We start from the raw sequence: 16,497 nt of genomic DNA on the forward strand, positions 1-16,497 counted from the left end.
TAATGTTATAAAAGTAGCTCAAGATTCTCAAAATTTATTTCGAAAACTTCCTCGAGCAATGCTTACATCTTGGCAAGTTCGAGATCAAATCAGGTACTCACTGATACTTATCTGAAAGTCACCGATAAAAAATTACAAATACACTATATAAATATGGACAGTTGTACCATCTTGGACAAGTTAAGCAATTTTGCATTATCCATTTCCTAGCAACCTAAGGTGGTCACAATGTCAATATACTCCAAATTAAAATGATTCAGAATCAAAATTCTGTGGCGTAAAAAGATCACACAAAATGTTAACTATAATACAGAATATGTTCAATACAGAGACAATGTTCTGAAGAACTAGCATGAAGTTACTTCAACTGGTCAAGTAACATTAATGAATGACAAATGTATAAATGCTTCAGTTTAAACATGGATTTAAAGGGTCGTTTAAGCCTCCACTTTCCACTCATTACACGGAAAGGATGATCCCTAACATTTCTTTTGTTACATGTAGTATGGTGTACCAAGTTATGCAAAGAACCAGTACCATAAAGCAGGTTCATCAGTAGAGGAAGGTATAGTAGTATCTGACCCAATAATCAGATTTGCAGTCGTTGGAGGCTCGAATACCAGCGAGGTCTCAAAAAATTCATTACTATAATTCTCAAGATATGAAAGGGTTTCTGGACGATCCGTATGTGAAGCAGATGAAGGGTTAACTGACACAGAAGACTGATTTACGAGATCCGGTTCCTGAGCTACAAGTGTGTTGTTGCCGCACTGATTGCGTGAACAGTTATTACCATGATCGAGCTGGGTGAACAAAACTTCTTGTTCGTGTTCATGTGTGGGGTCACGCGAGTTTTCGTGATGAAAGTTTTTCACTTCCTGCGATACCGTGGAGATAGCTTCACTGTAAACACCGTCCAAACCTTGTATACTTAGCTGCTTATGCAAGTCTGAATATTCTTCTACAGCTTTTTCATTCACATTAGCCACATAATGAATGACCGTTGTAGACTGCCCAGGTTGTGTTGTTGATCCAGAATACTGAAGATCCGACAATGTCTTATGGTTCTGGCTTATTATGGCTTCTGCAAGTTCTACAATTTTTGCATAGTCAACTTTGTTAGTTACAGATGGGTTTGGTGTTACTGTATAATCATATACGACCTGGGTTGTAGTTTTACTTCCATTTACCTTTGGTGGCATTTGCGTTGTGCGAGAGCTTGAAGAAGTAAAGTTATGAAACTCAGGAAAACTTTGCCCGCTGTGTAACTCTTTTATATCACTATCAATCGTCAGAGAACCAACATTTTTCGTATCATTATCTGTATTCATAGTGACGTCTGAACCTCCCGGGGATGACACCACTGGTCTGCTGAAACTGTCATTTTGCAGAGAAGTTTCCGGTGTGGCGAACACGTACAGGAGGCTATCATCGCGCGTAACCGTGGGCGATGGTTCTGATCCATTGGTGCGTTCCGGCGTTTCGTTATGAAATGATTGCATTGCGTCAACTGGATCAACTGTCGTCATTAAGGTAGATGCATCATGTATCGTGGCCACCTGGGAACTAGTACCTCCCTCACTAAATGCGTGGGTGATGCCAGAATCATCTACGTCAGTTCCCTCTGTCGTCTCTTTGTCCTTTTCCTTCATTAACGAATCATGAACTGCAGAGTCATCTTCAGTAGAGGTTCGCAAAGCGTCAGTAATATGGGATGTACCATGTACTACCATGACTGCCTGGGTATCATCTTGTATAAGAGCCATGTCTCTCTCTGTCATGTGGGACGACTCTTGCATTAAAGTTGTACGATACACTTTATCCCCCTCAGAGAAACCTAAGGATGTTTCCAGAGTCTCTGTAGCAGTATGGGAAGCACCGTCTTCCAAGATCACCGAATCACCCAATCCATAGTTAATATACTTTTCAGAAATTTGTTTTTCCTCATGAACATTCTCTTGGTTCACTATGGTGTCCAGGAACTGTCCCTCGACTTCTTGAACATCCGAAAGCTTTACGTCTTCCGCCATGTTTCCTGCTTTATGTCTGTACGTGTCTTCAAGCTGGATTTCCTCGTTTGCTGTCGTTTCTGGTTTATCATGCGTCACCTGAACGTCTGTAAGGAAGGATATGCAGCATTACATCATACATTAATCTGTTAATTATTTACAAACTCGTTACATAAAATTTTGGACATTTGATTTTTTTCTGGAAGAATTTTTGGGGATAGACGTTCGCTATCTCCATGTTATCTACCCCCTCCCGTGCAGACCGTAATTTTCATTGGTTTGAAAGTTCCATGCCGGACGCGGCTTCATCAGTTTTAATATCAAGAACTTTTAAAAGCACGACAATGGAGACATGATATCAATGAGCAATGGTTACGATACATTTACCCAATGAAAAACAGTTTGGTAGCCAGTGATCACATCTACTCTGAATGATATGTTAAGATTCGATTTTTTACAGCCATGTGAAAAAAAAGTTCTAGACGAAATTGCCATAGACTCAAATTCATAAGCAACGTTTTCTTTCATAGACACTTTTGGTTCACCGTGAATTCATTAATCTTTCCTATATAAAGTTTTCATTAATCTTTGACATCAATTTCCCACCTTTGTTATTTACAAAGTTCAGTACTATTGATCCTGTACATCACAATCTAGTAGATATATTTCAGCCTAGTTGCTCACTTGTTCATTCCTTTTACCACAAACTGTTGGCTTAAATGTGTACACAGATCCGTGCATTTACGTTTTCCGACATTTTCATCTCCAGTCACTGGTAAACTTCCTTGACAGGAATTTTTCAGGCATCCACGTCTCATATGCTACAGTAAATCAAACTTCCAACTGGCATTGGCTTTAAACTGTCTATATCCCGACCCCACAACACTGGTCTCTCCAGCAAGACATTGCAATTTACGATATACACTAGAAACAATGATTCTATTTGCTTTACTGCAGTCATTATTATAAAGTATTAGATCCCATTGCCACAAGTTTGTGTTGGTTTATCGATATTTTCTAACCAAGTTGTTTCTTCACGTTCTTGTCAAGCATTTTGTCTACTAGTTTTAAGTTTCACAGTTTCTACCTCAACAACGTGTGAATAGCAATTTGTACTTTTCACCAGTTGTCATGTCTCCCATGCATTCAGCTACGAAACTATACCAAGGAAGTACGATTTTGTTCTTCCTTTGATCACAAAGTAAATCAGAGGTGCTTCAATACGAAACAAAATGGTTACATTTGCACACATCCTTCCTCCACCCAGGAAGCCACAGACACTACATCAAATACAAATGGGATTTGTTATCAATCGGTTATATTGGTTAAATCATACGAGCCCAGCAAGACTAGCCGGAGCAGATCTGTAGTTGTAGCATCGTGTGTATACAGTACACTTAATATTTGGATCTTTCCAGCTGGTCTTGGGGTCTGACATTCATTCTACTTGCCCTTCTTTCTTAAAAGTATTATCCATAAACTCAAGTAATTCTCTGATCAAAGAATCTGCAAAGGATGCCGGATTCATATCAACGCACCCTGAACATCCAAGAGACTGCTGCTCACAGATAAATAAATCCATATGAAGAAAAAATATTACAAGGAATGTAGCAGTGTATCGCAGAAATAGTATACAAGAAACCTTTGAAATTTGTACTTTGAGAATAATGATTTAGGAAGGATTCAATAAGCAAAAATACTACAAGAACAACAAATGACATTTCATGCAGATCTTGTTTGTCAATGGAGGAAAAATTGATGCAAAATATTACACGAAGTAAATATGAACAGTTTCATGTCAAGATCCGGTTTACAGTAAGACACGAAGTTAGACAGTAGTTTAAGCCATGAAAATACCTACTGACGGGCACAACATTGAAGAGGCTGTACAACAAATACATTCTAACACCAAGATAACGAGGCTGTGAAGTTACAGATTTGACCCACTTAATGTACAGAATGAAGACAACAGTTATGACTCAACAATCCATCGCGACTGACTGCACATCAAGTGTGGATGAACGACTGGGGAGCAGATACTAGTTTTATCACATTATCTTACGTCGGTTAAGAGTATAGTAAAATGAACTTTTGAAATCACGTCTCGTTACCGAGAAAACAGCAGTACTGCTGAAATACAAGATTTCTGACGAGATCACCACAAAAAACCTGCCAAGACCTCGGTGGGGTTGAGAACGAAGCATCCTGGGATTTTGCCGACGCTGTCATGCTTAATATCAGAGAGAAGCAAAACAAAGTAGAGTCACAGACAGATGGAAGACCTTGAAAGGCAACTGAAAATGGTAGAGAAGGGAAGAAGCCACTTTGGACCAAAGTGAAGCCGCAGGAGAGAGAAATGGAGACAAGTGTCAAGCGGATAGAATGACAGCATAGGACATGATTAATGCAGACACCATACATAAGCCAATCCAAGAAGCATTACTATAGTGAATGTTAAAGAGTTGAGGTCTCACGGAAAGTAAAGCTCCCTCCTCGCATATTACAAACGAGTAATTACATACCTGAATTATAAAGCAGTTGTCGAGCACGGTGGAATTGTGACGCAGGATCCTTAAAGAAAAGGCTGTCTGTATTCGCCAAGATCAGTGGTTCCTCGTATTGTATCTGGTTTATCTCAGGAGGAGTCTCCTCTAGGCAGCAAAGACGGCTTCTCAAAGGACATATGTACGGCTGAAATAGTAGATTTTCAGTAAAAAGTTTTCTTTACATAACTAACTTTGTGTGATGAAACAATTTCAGTGTATCCAACATATACAGTAATAAGATGTAAAAATGAGCAAGTACCAACAAGAAATTTGAATACAGAACAAAATGCAGAATATTTCATTTGTTTAAGTACATTTCCTACGTCGGGAGATTTAGAAAATGCTGCTCTTCCCTCTTACCCAGAACACTACCCACTGTCCAACATGTGGGACCAACTAACACTCCCATTCACCTAGTTTTCTACCTTTAATGATTATGATCCATATTTCACTTTCTAAAGTGAATCGAGAACCTCCCCACATCCTCAAACAAACCCATGCCTACCCAACGCCAGCTCAAACCCTCCCCGTTTACCCTCCTCAGTCCTGCAAGAATTCCCTCTCAACTCCCGAGTGTACAGACACTTCTCTCGTGCTCAAACTGATCTGAACGTTCCCCCATACTCGCCTTCAAACTCCAACCTTCCCTATTTACTCCCATACTAGTTCATACCATTCTCTATCCTCCCCAAATATTTATTTCTCATCACTAAACCACCAGGATCCTCAATCATTCCACGCACCATAATCAGCTTCATCACATTAGCACCAATAATGCTTCCTCACTTCCCGCAGAGCCTCAGTCATTCTATGAGAACCAGAAAATATTCCCCTAGCAGCAGTGTTCATACCCCACCCCTACCTTCTTTCTGAAGTATTACTATGCTTAGGGAAGCAACAGCGTTCTTGCCAGTATTTAAAGGCAGCATTAGTTAATTCTAGAGGACAAAAAGTACCACCACTCCCGAAGAGCGGCACTCGTTTATCTAGAAACAAGATTATAGCAAGAAGGCTAGAAATAAGACTTGGAACAATACCCACGTCGTGTATATCCACTCCCTTCTGAGCCTTTCAGGAATTTACATTTCTCTACTTCATTTTAAACCCAATAACTTTTTACGAGGAACAACACATCCCACCTTATCAAAACAACTTTATCCGTACTCTGTTCCTTGGCTCTTACGAAACTACAACTCCCCTGAGGACAATCTCTCATACTGACGGCGAAGGAATAGGCGCCGACGACTGTGAGGGGTAGGACCTCCAGGCTGCAGAAGTGGTTGTAGGGAACACACCGGCAGTCGTCGCCAGGCCCACTGTACGGCTTCACGGCAGGCAGGCTCACTACGCCTACACCTGCTGCTAGCATCAACCTGTTATAGTAACCGTAAAAGATAGTTATAAGAGTGACGTCCAAGCAATTACAAAGTAAACGCTGGCAATACATTGACACGTTACTCATGCTACCGTGACAGTATGGAGGAGCCAAATATATAGTTGCCAATTTGTCAGTTATCTACAGATGTTGTAGATTACTTATGACTTTTATAGCAGTATATAAACAAGCATAACATCTTAAAGTACGACAATAAAGTCTTCAAAGCGTAAGAATGAAAAGATTTAGCATCCAAATAAAGGTATATTGCACTAACAAATGGAATACTATATCACTATCAAAGACTAACGCTTGTTTACTAATGGCTCCTTAGTTACGTTTCTTCATTGGACAGACTTCAAAGCCTTCTATCTCATTCTTGTATCTCCCCTGACGATGTGATCATTACACGAAAATGCAATTGGGAACATGTCTCCATTTTCCTCGAGGTTATCAGCAAATACTATATCACGCGCACCAATGTGATCTCTTGCAACAATACGGTTGGTTTATCGTTTGGGCTTTATGCTTATCAACTGCCAGGGTCATTGAGGTCGTCAACGTAAGCTACATCCAAGAACCGAAAATACTAACATCTTCAGGTGTTCAAGATAACTCCAAGACTAAACACTCGCTATACACGTGGGCCATACAATTATGCTGTAAAGTTTATAACTTTATAATCTTGCTGATAAACTATTAGATTGCATACAAAACCATGTTAAGAGAATTTTGAATAAAGCTTGATATCCACATATTCATAAGTACATTCAAAGAAAAGTTCATGGTAGCCGAAAACGTACAATCTAGGGTTCAAGTAGCAAGACTGAAAAACTATACCGGAAATGTGTCGCCGGTCAACGTGTGAAAGGATTTCTCAAGGTTTCAATCACGGAAACGTACCATACAGTCAGTGTCATACAGTCTCGATCCTTGATCACATTTTGCAATCTAACATTTAGTATTTATGTAAGGTCGTGATAGTATTACTAAACCAAGATTTTTTTTGTTCCCGAGCAGAATGCAGACAGGTATACTGTGCACAACGTAATAAACTTTAGTTTACATTAATCATCTGCAACAGATATATGAGCATCAGTAAGCACAGGACCAACTTCACCAATGGACAAAATAAATTTCCAAGTTTGAAAACTACATAGGTTATAGATCCTCTCCGCTGCCACCATTATTTATTATCCCGTAAAGAAGAGTGTTGGTAGACACTAACAGGGTTCTGCAACATGTAAAAATAAGGTTTTGCCGATGCACCGCCTTTTATGCTTGCAAACCTTTTAATTTAGACAAGGCGTTAGCTTTGGAAGAACAAATTTGCAAAAATCAGATGAAATTCAATGGAAAATAAATTCTCAAATTCGGACAATTCTAAGTAATCACCAGCAACACCATTATTGAATCTGCTCGCAAAGAGAGAAATCTGAAAGCTGTCTTGCTTCAACAGTTGAACATTTATTCGTATTCCCGCCAAGTGAAGCGTATATTAGAGCAAATATTTACGAGAGGTTGTCCAGATCTAGTGTACTCAAAAGGTAGCAATGACTGGCCAGCCGATTCTTCCATGTGGATTTTTAAATCCATGCGCATACTAACCAAATATGATCCATCTTCTAATCGATTTATGAATTAGACGCTGTTCCCTACGTAGGCGAGGGCAAAGGAACTAGGTATGCCAGTCTACCGTAACAACTTCTATAACGAGAAATATCAGGAAAATATTGAACAGTTTAACGACTGGCTCCTCTGTCGCACACTACTGCATTCCCATTTAACGCTCGAAGAATAAACAGGCATTACAGCCGATAAACCCTAAAAAAATTACATCGACCGCAAGCATTGGAGTTTGACGTTTGAAAACGTAACGAGCATCGATACATGCTAACTGTCCAACCATTCAAGAATGTGTTCACGATTCACTCGAGTTCAGGCAAGAGTATGGTGTCTTACCATCATAAACAAGTTTTATTCTTACTACCTAAAAAGATGGCAAAATTATCAAGACTAAAGATCCACCATATTAAAGAAAATGACGCATTCTATAACGAGTCAGAATTCGTAAACTTTTATAACGTTTTTATTTGCTTTACTTGTAATGTGGTGTTCACGATCAAATTTGAAAAAAGTTTCCAGTTTGCTTTATTGAATTTTTGATTAGAAACGGACGTACGTGTCGCCCGGGCGTTGGAGGAAGGGTCCACATTGGAATGTAGAAAAAGCATTGGACCAAACCAGCTTAAGTAAACCCTAAATCCGGAGGATCCCGCACAGAGCTTATTTTACCTCATCCACGTACTCAAATTTGAAAGAAAATCAGAGAATATTGAAGTTAAGTGCGGACGTCGGTTCTCTAACACTTCAGCAACTTTCAACTTACACCCAAGAAATTTTTCAGCTTTTAGACCTTTCCAACAACTTTAATGCTACCGGTAAATTGAAATCAACGTTACAATGTGAACAGTTTTCCCGTAACAGATCATTCTATTTCAAAACAGTCATGAAACAAACAAAATTATCCTCCAAAGGTGGTTATGGTGGTTTAAAAAAAAAAAACAAAAACGATCCATATCGATAATCACTGTACAACATGGCAGAAAGACCGAAAATAAACAAGATTGTCACACGAAAAATATGAAATATCCACCTCTACAAATGGCGTCCAAATAACTACTTACCACAACACTGTCAGGGACGAAACCGAAGTAAAATATCCCATGTCTCTACGTAGAATAATTCTTCAGTTTCAAATTGTGCGACAAACACGCTGGACAGCCATCGAAATAAATGTCCACCAACTGAGCTACCTGACTCCGGTCTGTGACCGTGGGGTAAAGAAGGCTACTTCATCAACTTCGCTTTAGCTCTGGTTCTGAATGAAGCCGTTCATCTAACGCTTCAAAGATCCAGATGAAGCTCAGTGCTCACCCTGGGAGTCGGCCGTTCAAGCATATTTACTTCTCTTTTCTTTTTACATGATTCTACTGTAGTGACAATTTCTATGGTGTTTCTAAAACCTTACTCACTTATCATAACTTGAAGCCATTTTAAAGTCTAATGTAAGTTTAATGCAATCACTTGTAGCATAATGGTAAATATACATTGAACGAAGCACGTCCAGAAAGACTTCGAATCTCAGTTTTATTCCGGTAATACTGTTCGAAGTCCCGTGACGTCATCCTCGTCCCATAACAATGAATCCGTAACAACGTAATTTTTGTTACCCTTATTAGTTGTCAAAATTAGGAAAGAATGATAATATCCAATGAGATACAACATAACCACAACTGCAATGTCTCATTCCTTTGAATACAGTTATAAAGACGTATAATGTAATAATTCAAACTGGATAATGAATGTAGCGTTTCGGACGAGCAAAGTTCGAGAGTCGTCGTCATCGTACATCTTCCTGTACTAAATGTTCAGAGTCAAACTTTCCCCATGTTGTTCCACACAACAAGTTCATCTGCCGTAGCTAACTTAAGCATTTAGTATGTTATATAATGTTGTTAAGAATTGTATTACCTCTTCACCGGAAATAAAGGAAAACTGAAGTTGGGGAACCATTCATTACTTCTGTGAAACTATTATAACCTGGAAAATATACAACTGCTAAGATTTATAGTATTACTTGAAGAACATTTCTTTAAAATCTGATTTAGGAGACACGAAGAAAGGAACTTTGTTTACATTTACTTGAACTGTAAGCTGATTACGTCACCAAATGACTTCCAGTGCCACCAAATCCATCTCCACAAGCTAGTAACGAGCGTTTAGGAAAGTGACTTGAAGATGATGTAGGTGATCTGTTGATGAGTCTTGTCAATTGCAAAGGCCCCAGATGGGATTAATAGGCACAGTCAATCATTATGCAGCTGGATAAATGGCCCGTCCCCTTGACCTATACAGTATACAATAAACTATACGATAATCTATGATAAGTTTACGATCATTTGATGTTCTTCAGTTTCTCCAGAGGAGATATAAACGTACGTACGTCTGCTTAATGATCAGTTTTGCGATCCTGCCCGTTTCAACACCTTCCTGAAACATTGACTTATGTTTATCATAGTTTCTTTCTCTGCATGAAAAAAAAAAAATTGTTCCACCGAACAAAATTCTTTGATTTTAGCTATCAGCCGTTTTATGTATCAAACTATATTGATTTATGTTTGTGCAAGGACGTGAAACATGAGCTTTGACTACCACCAGGTTCCTGAAATGACCTACTCGATCAGGGGAACAGCCAGAGCAGATAGAGTCAGAGAAGAAGAGATTTTGGAGCATCTTTGGTGTTCTGTGTATGGTAACTGGAACTTGTGTGGAGGAATCTGATTCTTAAGGTTTCCAATGAAATGCTTTACATATTTACAATCGAAATGGCTATAGGGTCGTCACGTGAATATCCTGGGATAGGAATTAATTCTATCAGTAGATTTTCCTGGCTCTGGGCTATCGGTTTCCAAGATTTTGAGTAGACTGACCCATGGATCCCACATGATTCGTTCGTGTAATATGGTATGAGTCTGGAGGCTTGACTTAACTGGCCACATAGTGTCATGTTGTCAAAATGTTGAAAATACATTTAATACATCATAATGTCCAACATAAGTTGATTCATAGGTCTCGTTGGAGAACTATGATTTCTTTTGTATTAGTTAGGCCAGAATTTCAAAAGTGGATAGCTCTCTTCTACTCGGTAGAAAGGATAAGTGATATCCGATGAGGAAGCAGCAGGCCCATAAACGGGAAGGGACTAAAGAAAGTAGACCCTGGCCCAACCTGTTACTCCCATCACTGTGTAGGTTGGGAGATCTGTCGAGAACCCGTCCACCAGTCATCCAGTCGCTTTGCTTCTTACACCGCCATCTGTATATACGATATCGGTGCCACTTGCGTGCATCATCTTCACTCAATATGGACACACATCAAGCAACTCGTCAGCAGTCCATCGTGTTCAAGGTTCTCCGTAAAGGCTCCCGTTGTCGGTGTTTCAAGGTAAGTTTGTCCCCTCCTCCTCACCCTCCTGCCAGTGGACGATGGACTCCCTTCTATGTCCTCCACCGTCTCCTGGTTGTGGGACAAGGCGGAAGTTTCCTCCTCCTCTTCTACCGTCACCTTGGCATGGAGAGGCGGCTGGATTCTCTTCGTCTTCCTCAGCCGTCTTCTGGTGGCCGGCGACAACTACTACCAACCCTACCAGCAGCACTGTTGACTGACTGACTTGGGCGTTGGAACTATTCCATCTCCACCAGAGAATTGGTCACGGCAGCAGATCATGGTCCCTCTGGCAGAGAACCATCATGAATCTCAGCAGAAGAGCAAACCACAGTTGTGATGGTTTTCCTCCAATTTCTATGAGCTCAGGGAGAGCAGGAGTCATGACCTTTCCTAACTTTGGAACCTCCCCGTGCCTCCTCCAGCCACGCTGTTACCTGGAGTCACCCCACAGCAGTAATATGATCAATACCAAAAAGAAGCTTTTTGGTGAAACTCCTCGAAACATACAGTAAAGTTCGGGTAAATATTGATATCTCTTATCCTTCTGTTCTTCCTCCGTTGCTCGCGGTGGACAGATGAAATTTCTGATGCAATATATGGAAGTTCTTACCTGCTTATCAATTTGCATATTGCACAAGCAACTTCTTCACCCATTAGCAAACCTTCAAATGATTATTCACTTACACGAGCCAACCTCGCCCAAATGACAAAGACGGAAATGCCGCTTACTCGTGCATGCGGAAGGAGGAATATGCTTGTGGAGTGAGAGGACAGCATGTGGAGGGATTAGAACGAATGTGGAGGGAAGAAAGAAGACGAATGTGGAGGGAACGGACATCATGTGGAGGGAAGAGGTGGCACATGAGGAGATGAGGCTGAATGTCACTGAGTTAGTGTAATCTACAAAGTACATTAACACATTTCATCTGAAAATTAAAGTTGGTTACGCGGGAATATTGGTATTTCTTGCTATTAAACCGTAGAACGAAACTGAGTTGACACAAGTCATCATACCTGTTAAAGAAGCTTGAGGAAATCGTGTAACAGTGAAAGAACACATTGATATATGATGATATGCTTCAATAACCTCTCTACAGAAGTCATCACTGTCATCACAGAATCATATGATGACTGAAACGTAGCAGGTGTGGAGGGAAGGGGGAGAGCATATGGCTCACCGTCAGGCTGTCTAAGGTCAGGTTCGGATGTTTGGACAGTCGGCTGACGCGGCAGAACGTCGCGACGGTGACCCGCGTCTGAAGAGGGAAGTGATGGTACCTGTTACTTGTTGATATCCAGGCCTAGGGTGTTGAACCCGCCACTCTCCCTACCCTACACACTCACTCTTTGCTGCTGCTGCTGCGTCCTTACGTGCTCTATATAGTCTGCATTATTTTTTGTTATACCTGTTCGCTATTCCCTGCCTCGGCGAAACAGCTTCAGGAACAGACGACTGAACTCTTGAGGAAAAATCCTCGCTTGGCTCCTTTCCCATATCATTTTGGAAAGAAGTGATTCAGGAGGGGAGGATTTCTAGTCCCTCCTCCCCTGTCGCCCCTCTTAGTAGCCTTTCATGACACGAGGGCGATCCTTGGGAAGTATTTTTTGTCTCCCCTGATCCTAGGAACATATGATGTAGTGTCCCAACGGTAAAACTGTGTGGAAAATGAAGCAAATGATCCATCGTGTCTTCAGGAACTGCACGACTTCAAATGTTGGCCAATGGTCTTTAATTTTCTCTGTACGTTAGTTCAGCTAAACCAGACATATCCTGGAACACTCGTTGAAGGATACTAGAGAGCATGGAGATGTGCTAAGCCTGTCCTCCAAACTGAATGTCGAAAAAACGACTGTGAACTGACTTATCCGAGGGCATCTATCATGCGCACCAAGAGAGATGTTCCTGTGGCATAATATCACTGTTATCCACAACATCTTGTGTGTCTCCTTTCATCCACGTGATTCACTCGATCTCGAGCCTGTGATAAGAACTGTACACTAAAGAAAAACAAGATTTAGAAGCTGACCAATGTTTTGGTGCGGGATCCTGTGGGACAATGGCTCAGCGTGTTGCACAGCCAGTGTCGCTCATTGGAAAGTATCAGGCTCACTTTTACTTTCTATACGATCTTCTCCGTTACCCGCGTCCTTCATGTACTGCCTCTCTTTCTTTCTCTGTTCCTTTGTCCTTCCTCCTCCGCAGTCTCTGTTTTTCTCACTAACTTTGTCTCTCTATATCTTTTGTTTCGTCTGCTTCCCTAACCTTCTCTTCAACCATCTCTCTTTTTCTTCTTACTCTCTCTCTCTCTCTCTCTCTCTCTCTCTCTCTCTCTCTCTCTCTCTCTCTCTCTGTTATCCCAAATTTTTGTCATCATTTATGTTCTAGTCCCACTTTTCTCCTTCCTTCTCATCTCTTCGTATATAACTCTTGCTCCTTCCCATATAATATTCCTATCATAACCCTTCCCCCTTCCCACCTCTACTCCCTATATAAGGCTTCCCTCCCCCCCTCCCCTTCCTCCAAATCCTCCCTCTGACCAGCTTCCCTCCTTCCTCTGGCCTTTCGCTGGCAGGTGAAGGTCTGGCTACTCTTCCAAGGTGACCAGGTGGCGAGCGTGGCTGTCCAGGTAACCTGTTTTCACGCCAAAACTTTGCCATCATCAGCCGGCTTGTGTTTCACTCTCTAAAGGGAACAAGAAAATCAAGTGATAAGAAAGCGACTCAGGTGTGAATCTTTACGATGAGTCTGTGACCAATATGAGGCTGAATATCTGCTAAAGAATATTTTTTCATATACATTTACTGAGGGAGGTTGTTCACACCCGTGCGATGCGATGATCTGTAGTGTATTCTGGTATGGTCCGTCGCTCACACAGACGACGGTAACACTGTGGACATGAATCTGTGTAAGGTGTACCTGCCTGACTGGTCTTAACTTGCAACACGGAATGTACTTTTACCCTAACATATATACCCCGCTGCAACCTGTGGTTTACCTGAGAGAATAAACTGGTTGACTGATCGTGTATACCATATCCAGTTATATTATTCCAGTTATAAGTCACTTTATTCTCGTTCCGTTGGACTTCATTTATAGCAATCAGATCATTTTTCGTCCTCTTGGAGTACCATTACAGAAGCCAGTTTATACCTTGTCCTGTTGAAGTCTAGTTATAACAGTGTCTCTACGTATCGTCTTGCTGGCTTCCAGTTATAACAGTTACCTCGGCCTGTGTCTACTACAAGTCCAGTTATCGAGACGTTACTGTAGCTCCTCGTGTCGGGGGTTAGCCCATGTGACGTGCAAGCTAATTCATTTCTTGTGTTTACCAAGAGACAAGAAAGAGGTGCAGGCACACCAGTTGTGACACACCCGCTTGCTGCGGTTGGATTACTATTTACGAATTCATTGAAATCTCCAGGCAATGCGTGAGCCGATCTGGTCCACACAGAGACTTGTATTTAGAATGCTCATTTTTCTCGTCAAATTTTAACGTATAATTCTCAATCTTCACAAAATTTTTATGTCAGAGATAATATATATTAATCATTCATTGCATCACGAGAGAAAAAAGTATATCAAACGAAATGTAAATTCCACAGTGATCTACACGATGAAAAATTATAGTTTGAGTTAGAATATTATTCTGAGTTGGAATAAAAAACCGAACAAAAAACGTGAGAACGATATGTGACTTGAAGAAATCATTGGAAAGGCTCACAGATGAGGTTGGTTTTCTTTTATTATAAAGACTTAGTCACGTAGAGCTTATCATGGTGGAGGAGCGGTGGGTGAAGATGATGGCAACACGAAGGTGGCGGACTGGAAGGTCGACCGCGGAAGTGATGGAAGAGACGCACATGAACAACCAACTGTGAATGGCCTGGGATATCTGAGGAGAGGATGCTTGACTCATGGTAAGTGAAGGTGGTGTGTGATGGAAACAATTCCTGTGTGAGGATTGTAGGATTGGAGACGCTGGTCTTACCTGGTGAATCACCTTCGTACAAAGATTATTTTTTCCCTGTACAAGAGTGTAGGACATAATTCACTTTAGTACTGATAGTGTGGGTTGTAGTGGGTTACAGGGATATGAAAATGATACTAAGGGACTGAATTGTCTCGTGCCACCAAGTGGAACTGGGAATGGAGTGCTGAAGATGGATAAATAGATATATAGATATAAAAAAAAGTCGATTAAAGTATTATCAAGCGCAATGCTAACCATGAAAGCAAACACCAAAAATTCTAATATTTGTCAGCTATCAGAGTTAAAGTTTATGATATTAATTTTCAAAGATCCTAGCATATGAACGCGAGGTCTACCAAGGCAAATATGTTTTTATCCATTCCTTATAGTATTCGGCGCATCATTTCCCTTGGCACCTATGTATCCTTAATTTTGGCTTGAGATACAGTCGAAACCTTGATGCTTCTGGAGTCTAGTTTTCCATCGAGTTTCTTCATCATGCAACATATGATTTGAAACAAAACAAAAAATATCGTGCAGAACAAATTCTAAAGGATCAGGTATGCTGCTGATTTTCTTTGTGGTTAGACACCAACATCCGACAAACGCCTTCCACTTATGTTCCTACATGATGCTCGTACAGGTTTTGAAAACTATGTGTGTATCGCTGAAACAAAATGAAACTATAGAAATCTCTAAGAACATTTTTTAAGGCACTTCTGTAAGCACTAAATACCTTTACTGGATATATATCTTGTGTTGATCATCACAATCTTCATGTTTGATGTCTGTCATCAACACAACCCTGGAAGGAGGAGGTGGACGTGAGTATTGATACTATGACTAGCTAGTTACAAGGTGACCACATACTAGATAATCGATCTGGTGATGTCCTCACCTTCTCCACTACCAAGACACAAGTGGGAACAACTGGCTCTTTCGTGTATGATAGGTGTACAAGCTGGCATAGTGTGAGAAAAAGGAGATAAAAGTATACGAAAAATGTCTTATTAATGGCGCGAGAAGGTAACCAGAGGACCAAGGTGGAACAGGTTTTCGGCCCCTTCGCTGCCGCCGTCCCCTTTTCCTTCTAACCCTCGACGGCAACGTAGGGGAGGCACGGCAGACCGGGCTAAAGTCTGCTTTCTATAACCCAAGCCTCTGTGGGACCACCGCTGCCCTTTAACGAGTCCCACTCGTCTTATATGCTTAGGGAACAACAGATTATAGACTTCGGATTGCTGTATGTGGTAACTGTGAAAATTTTGCTGACAGAATCCCATAATTAGGTGACAAATTTGTGTTAAGGAACCCAAAGAATAACGCTAAAGCATCTTCCTACTAGTCAATCTGAACACCAAGAGTTAAAGTATCTGAAGTATCTGAAAAATGTTCTACTCCCTCCAGGTCAGTCTACGCTGAACTCAAGGTCTAGATGTCAATTTCAATCCGGTATGAAGGACTGAGGTTTGATTCATCCAGAACTCAAAGTTTCAAGGTTTTAAAGTTCAGTTTAACCCAAAGTCAAGATCCTACACGTCAGTCTATCCCGAAATCAAGGCTTACGTTACCCAGCATTTAAGCCC

The 16,497-nt window shown here is 40.9% G+C and overlaps 1 protein-coding gene across 1 annotated transcript; it reads right to left on the bottom strand.

Moving 5' to 3' along the window:
• Positions 1 to 20: 20 nt before the first annotated feature.
• LOC139766872 (uncharacterized) lies at positions 21 to 8,775 on the bottom strand. The gene is made up of 4 exons (XM_071695884.1): positions 8,618 to 8,775; positions 5,778 to 5,928; positions 4,532 to 4,700; positions 21 to 2,116 (listed from the first exon to the last, which is right to left on the bottom strand). The coding sequence occupies exons 1-4, from the start codon at positions 8,656 to 8,658 to the stop codon at positions 519 to 521; spliced, it is 1,959 nt and encodes a 652-aa protein (XP_071551985.1). The 5' UTR covers positions 8,659 to 8,775; the 3' UTR covers positions 21 to 518.
• Between the last annotated feature and the right edge of the window lie 7,722 nt (positions 8,776 to 16,497).

The sequence above is a fragment of the Panulirus ornatus genome, chromosome 58 (genome assembly GCF_036320965.1).
Source record: "Panulirus ornatus isolate Po-2019 chromosome 58, ASM3632096v1, whole genome shotgun sequence".
In the NCBI taxonomy this organism is placed as follows: domain Eukaryota; kingdom Metazoa; phylum Arthropoda; class Malacostraca; order Decapoda; family Palinuridae; genus Panulirus; species Panulirus ornatus.

Bases quoted from the DNA above. Each gene is read 5' to 3' on its own strand.
- LOC139766872 (XM_071695884.1), bottom strand. From the start codon at position 8,658: ATGGGATATTTTACTTCGGTTTCGTCCCTGACAGTGTTGTG. The intron at 4,701-5,777 runs GTCAGTATGAGA...CTACTATTTCAG, and splicing joins TCGGCGCCTATTCCTTCGCC to CCGTACATATGTCCTTTGAG. The intron at 2,117-4,531 runs GTATGTAATTAC...CCTTCCTTACAG, and splicing joins ACAACTGCTTTATAATTCAG to ACGTTCAGGTGACGCATGAT.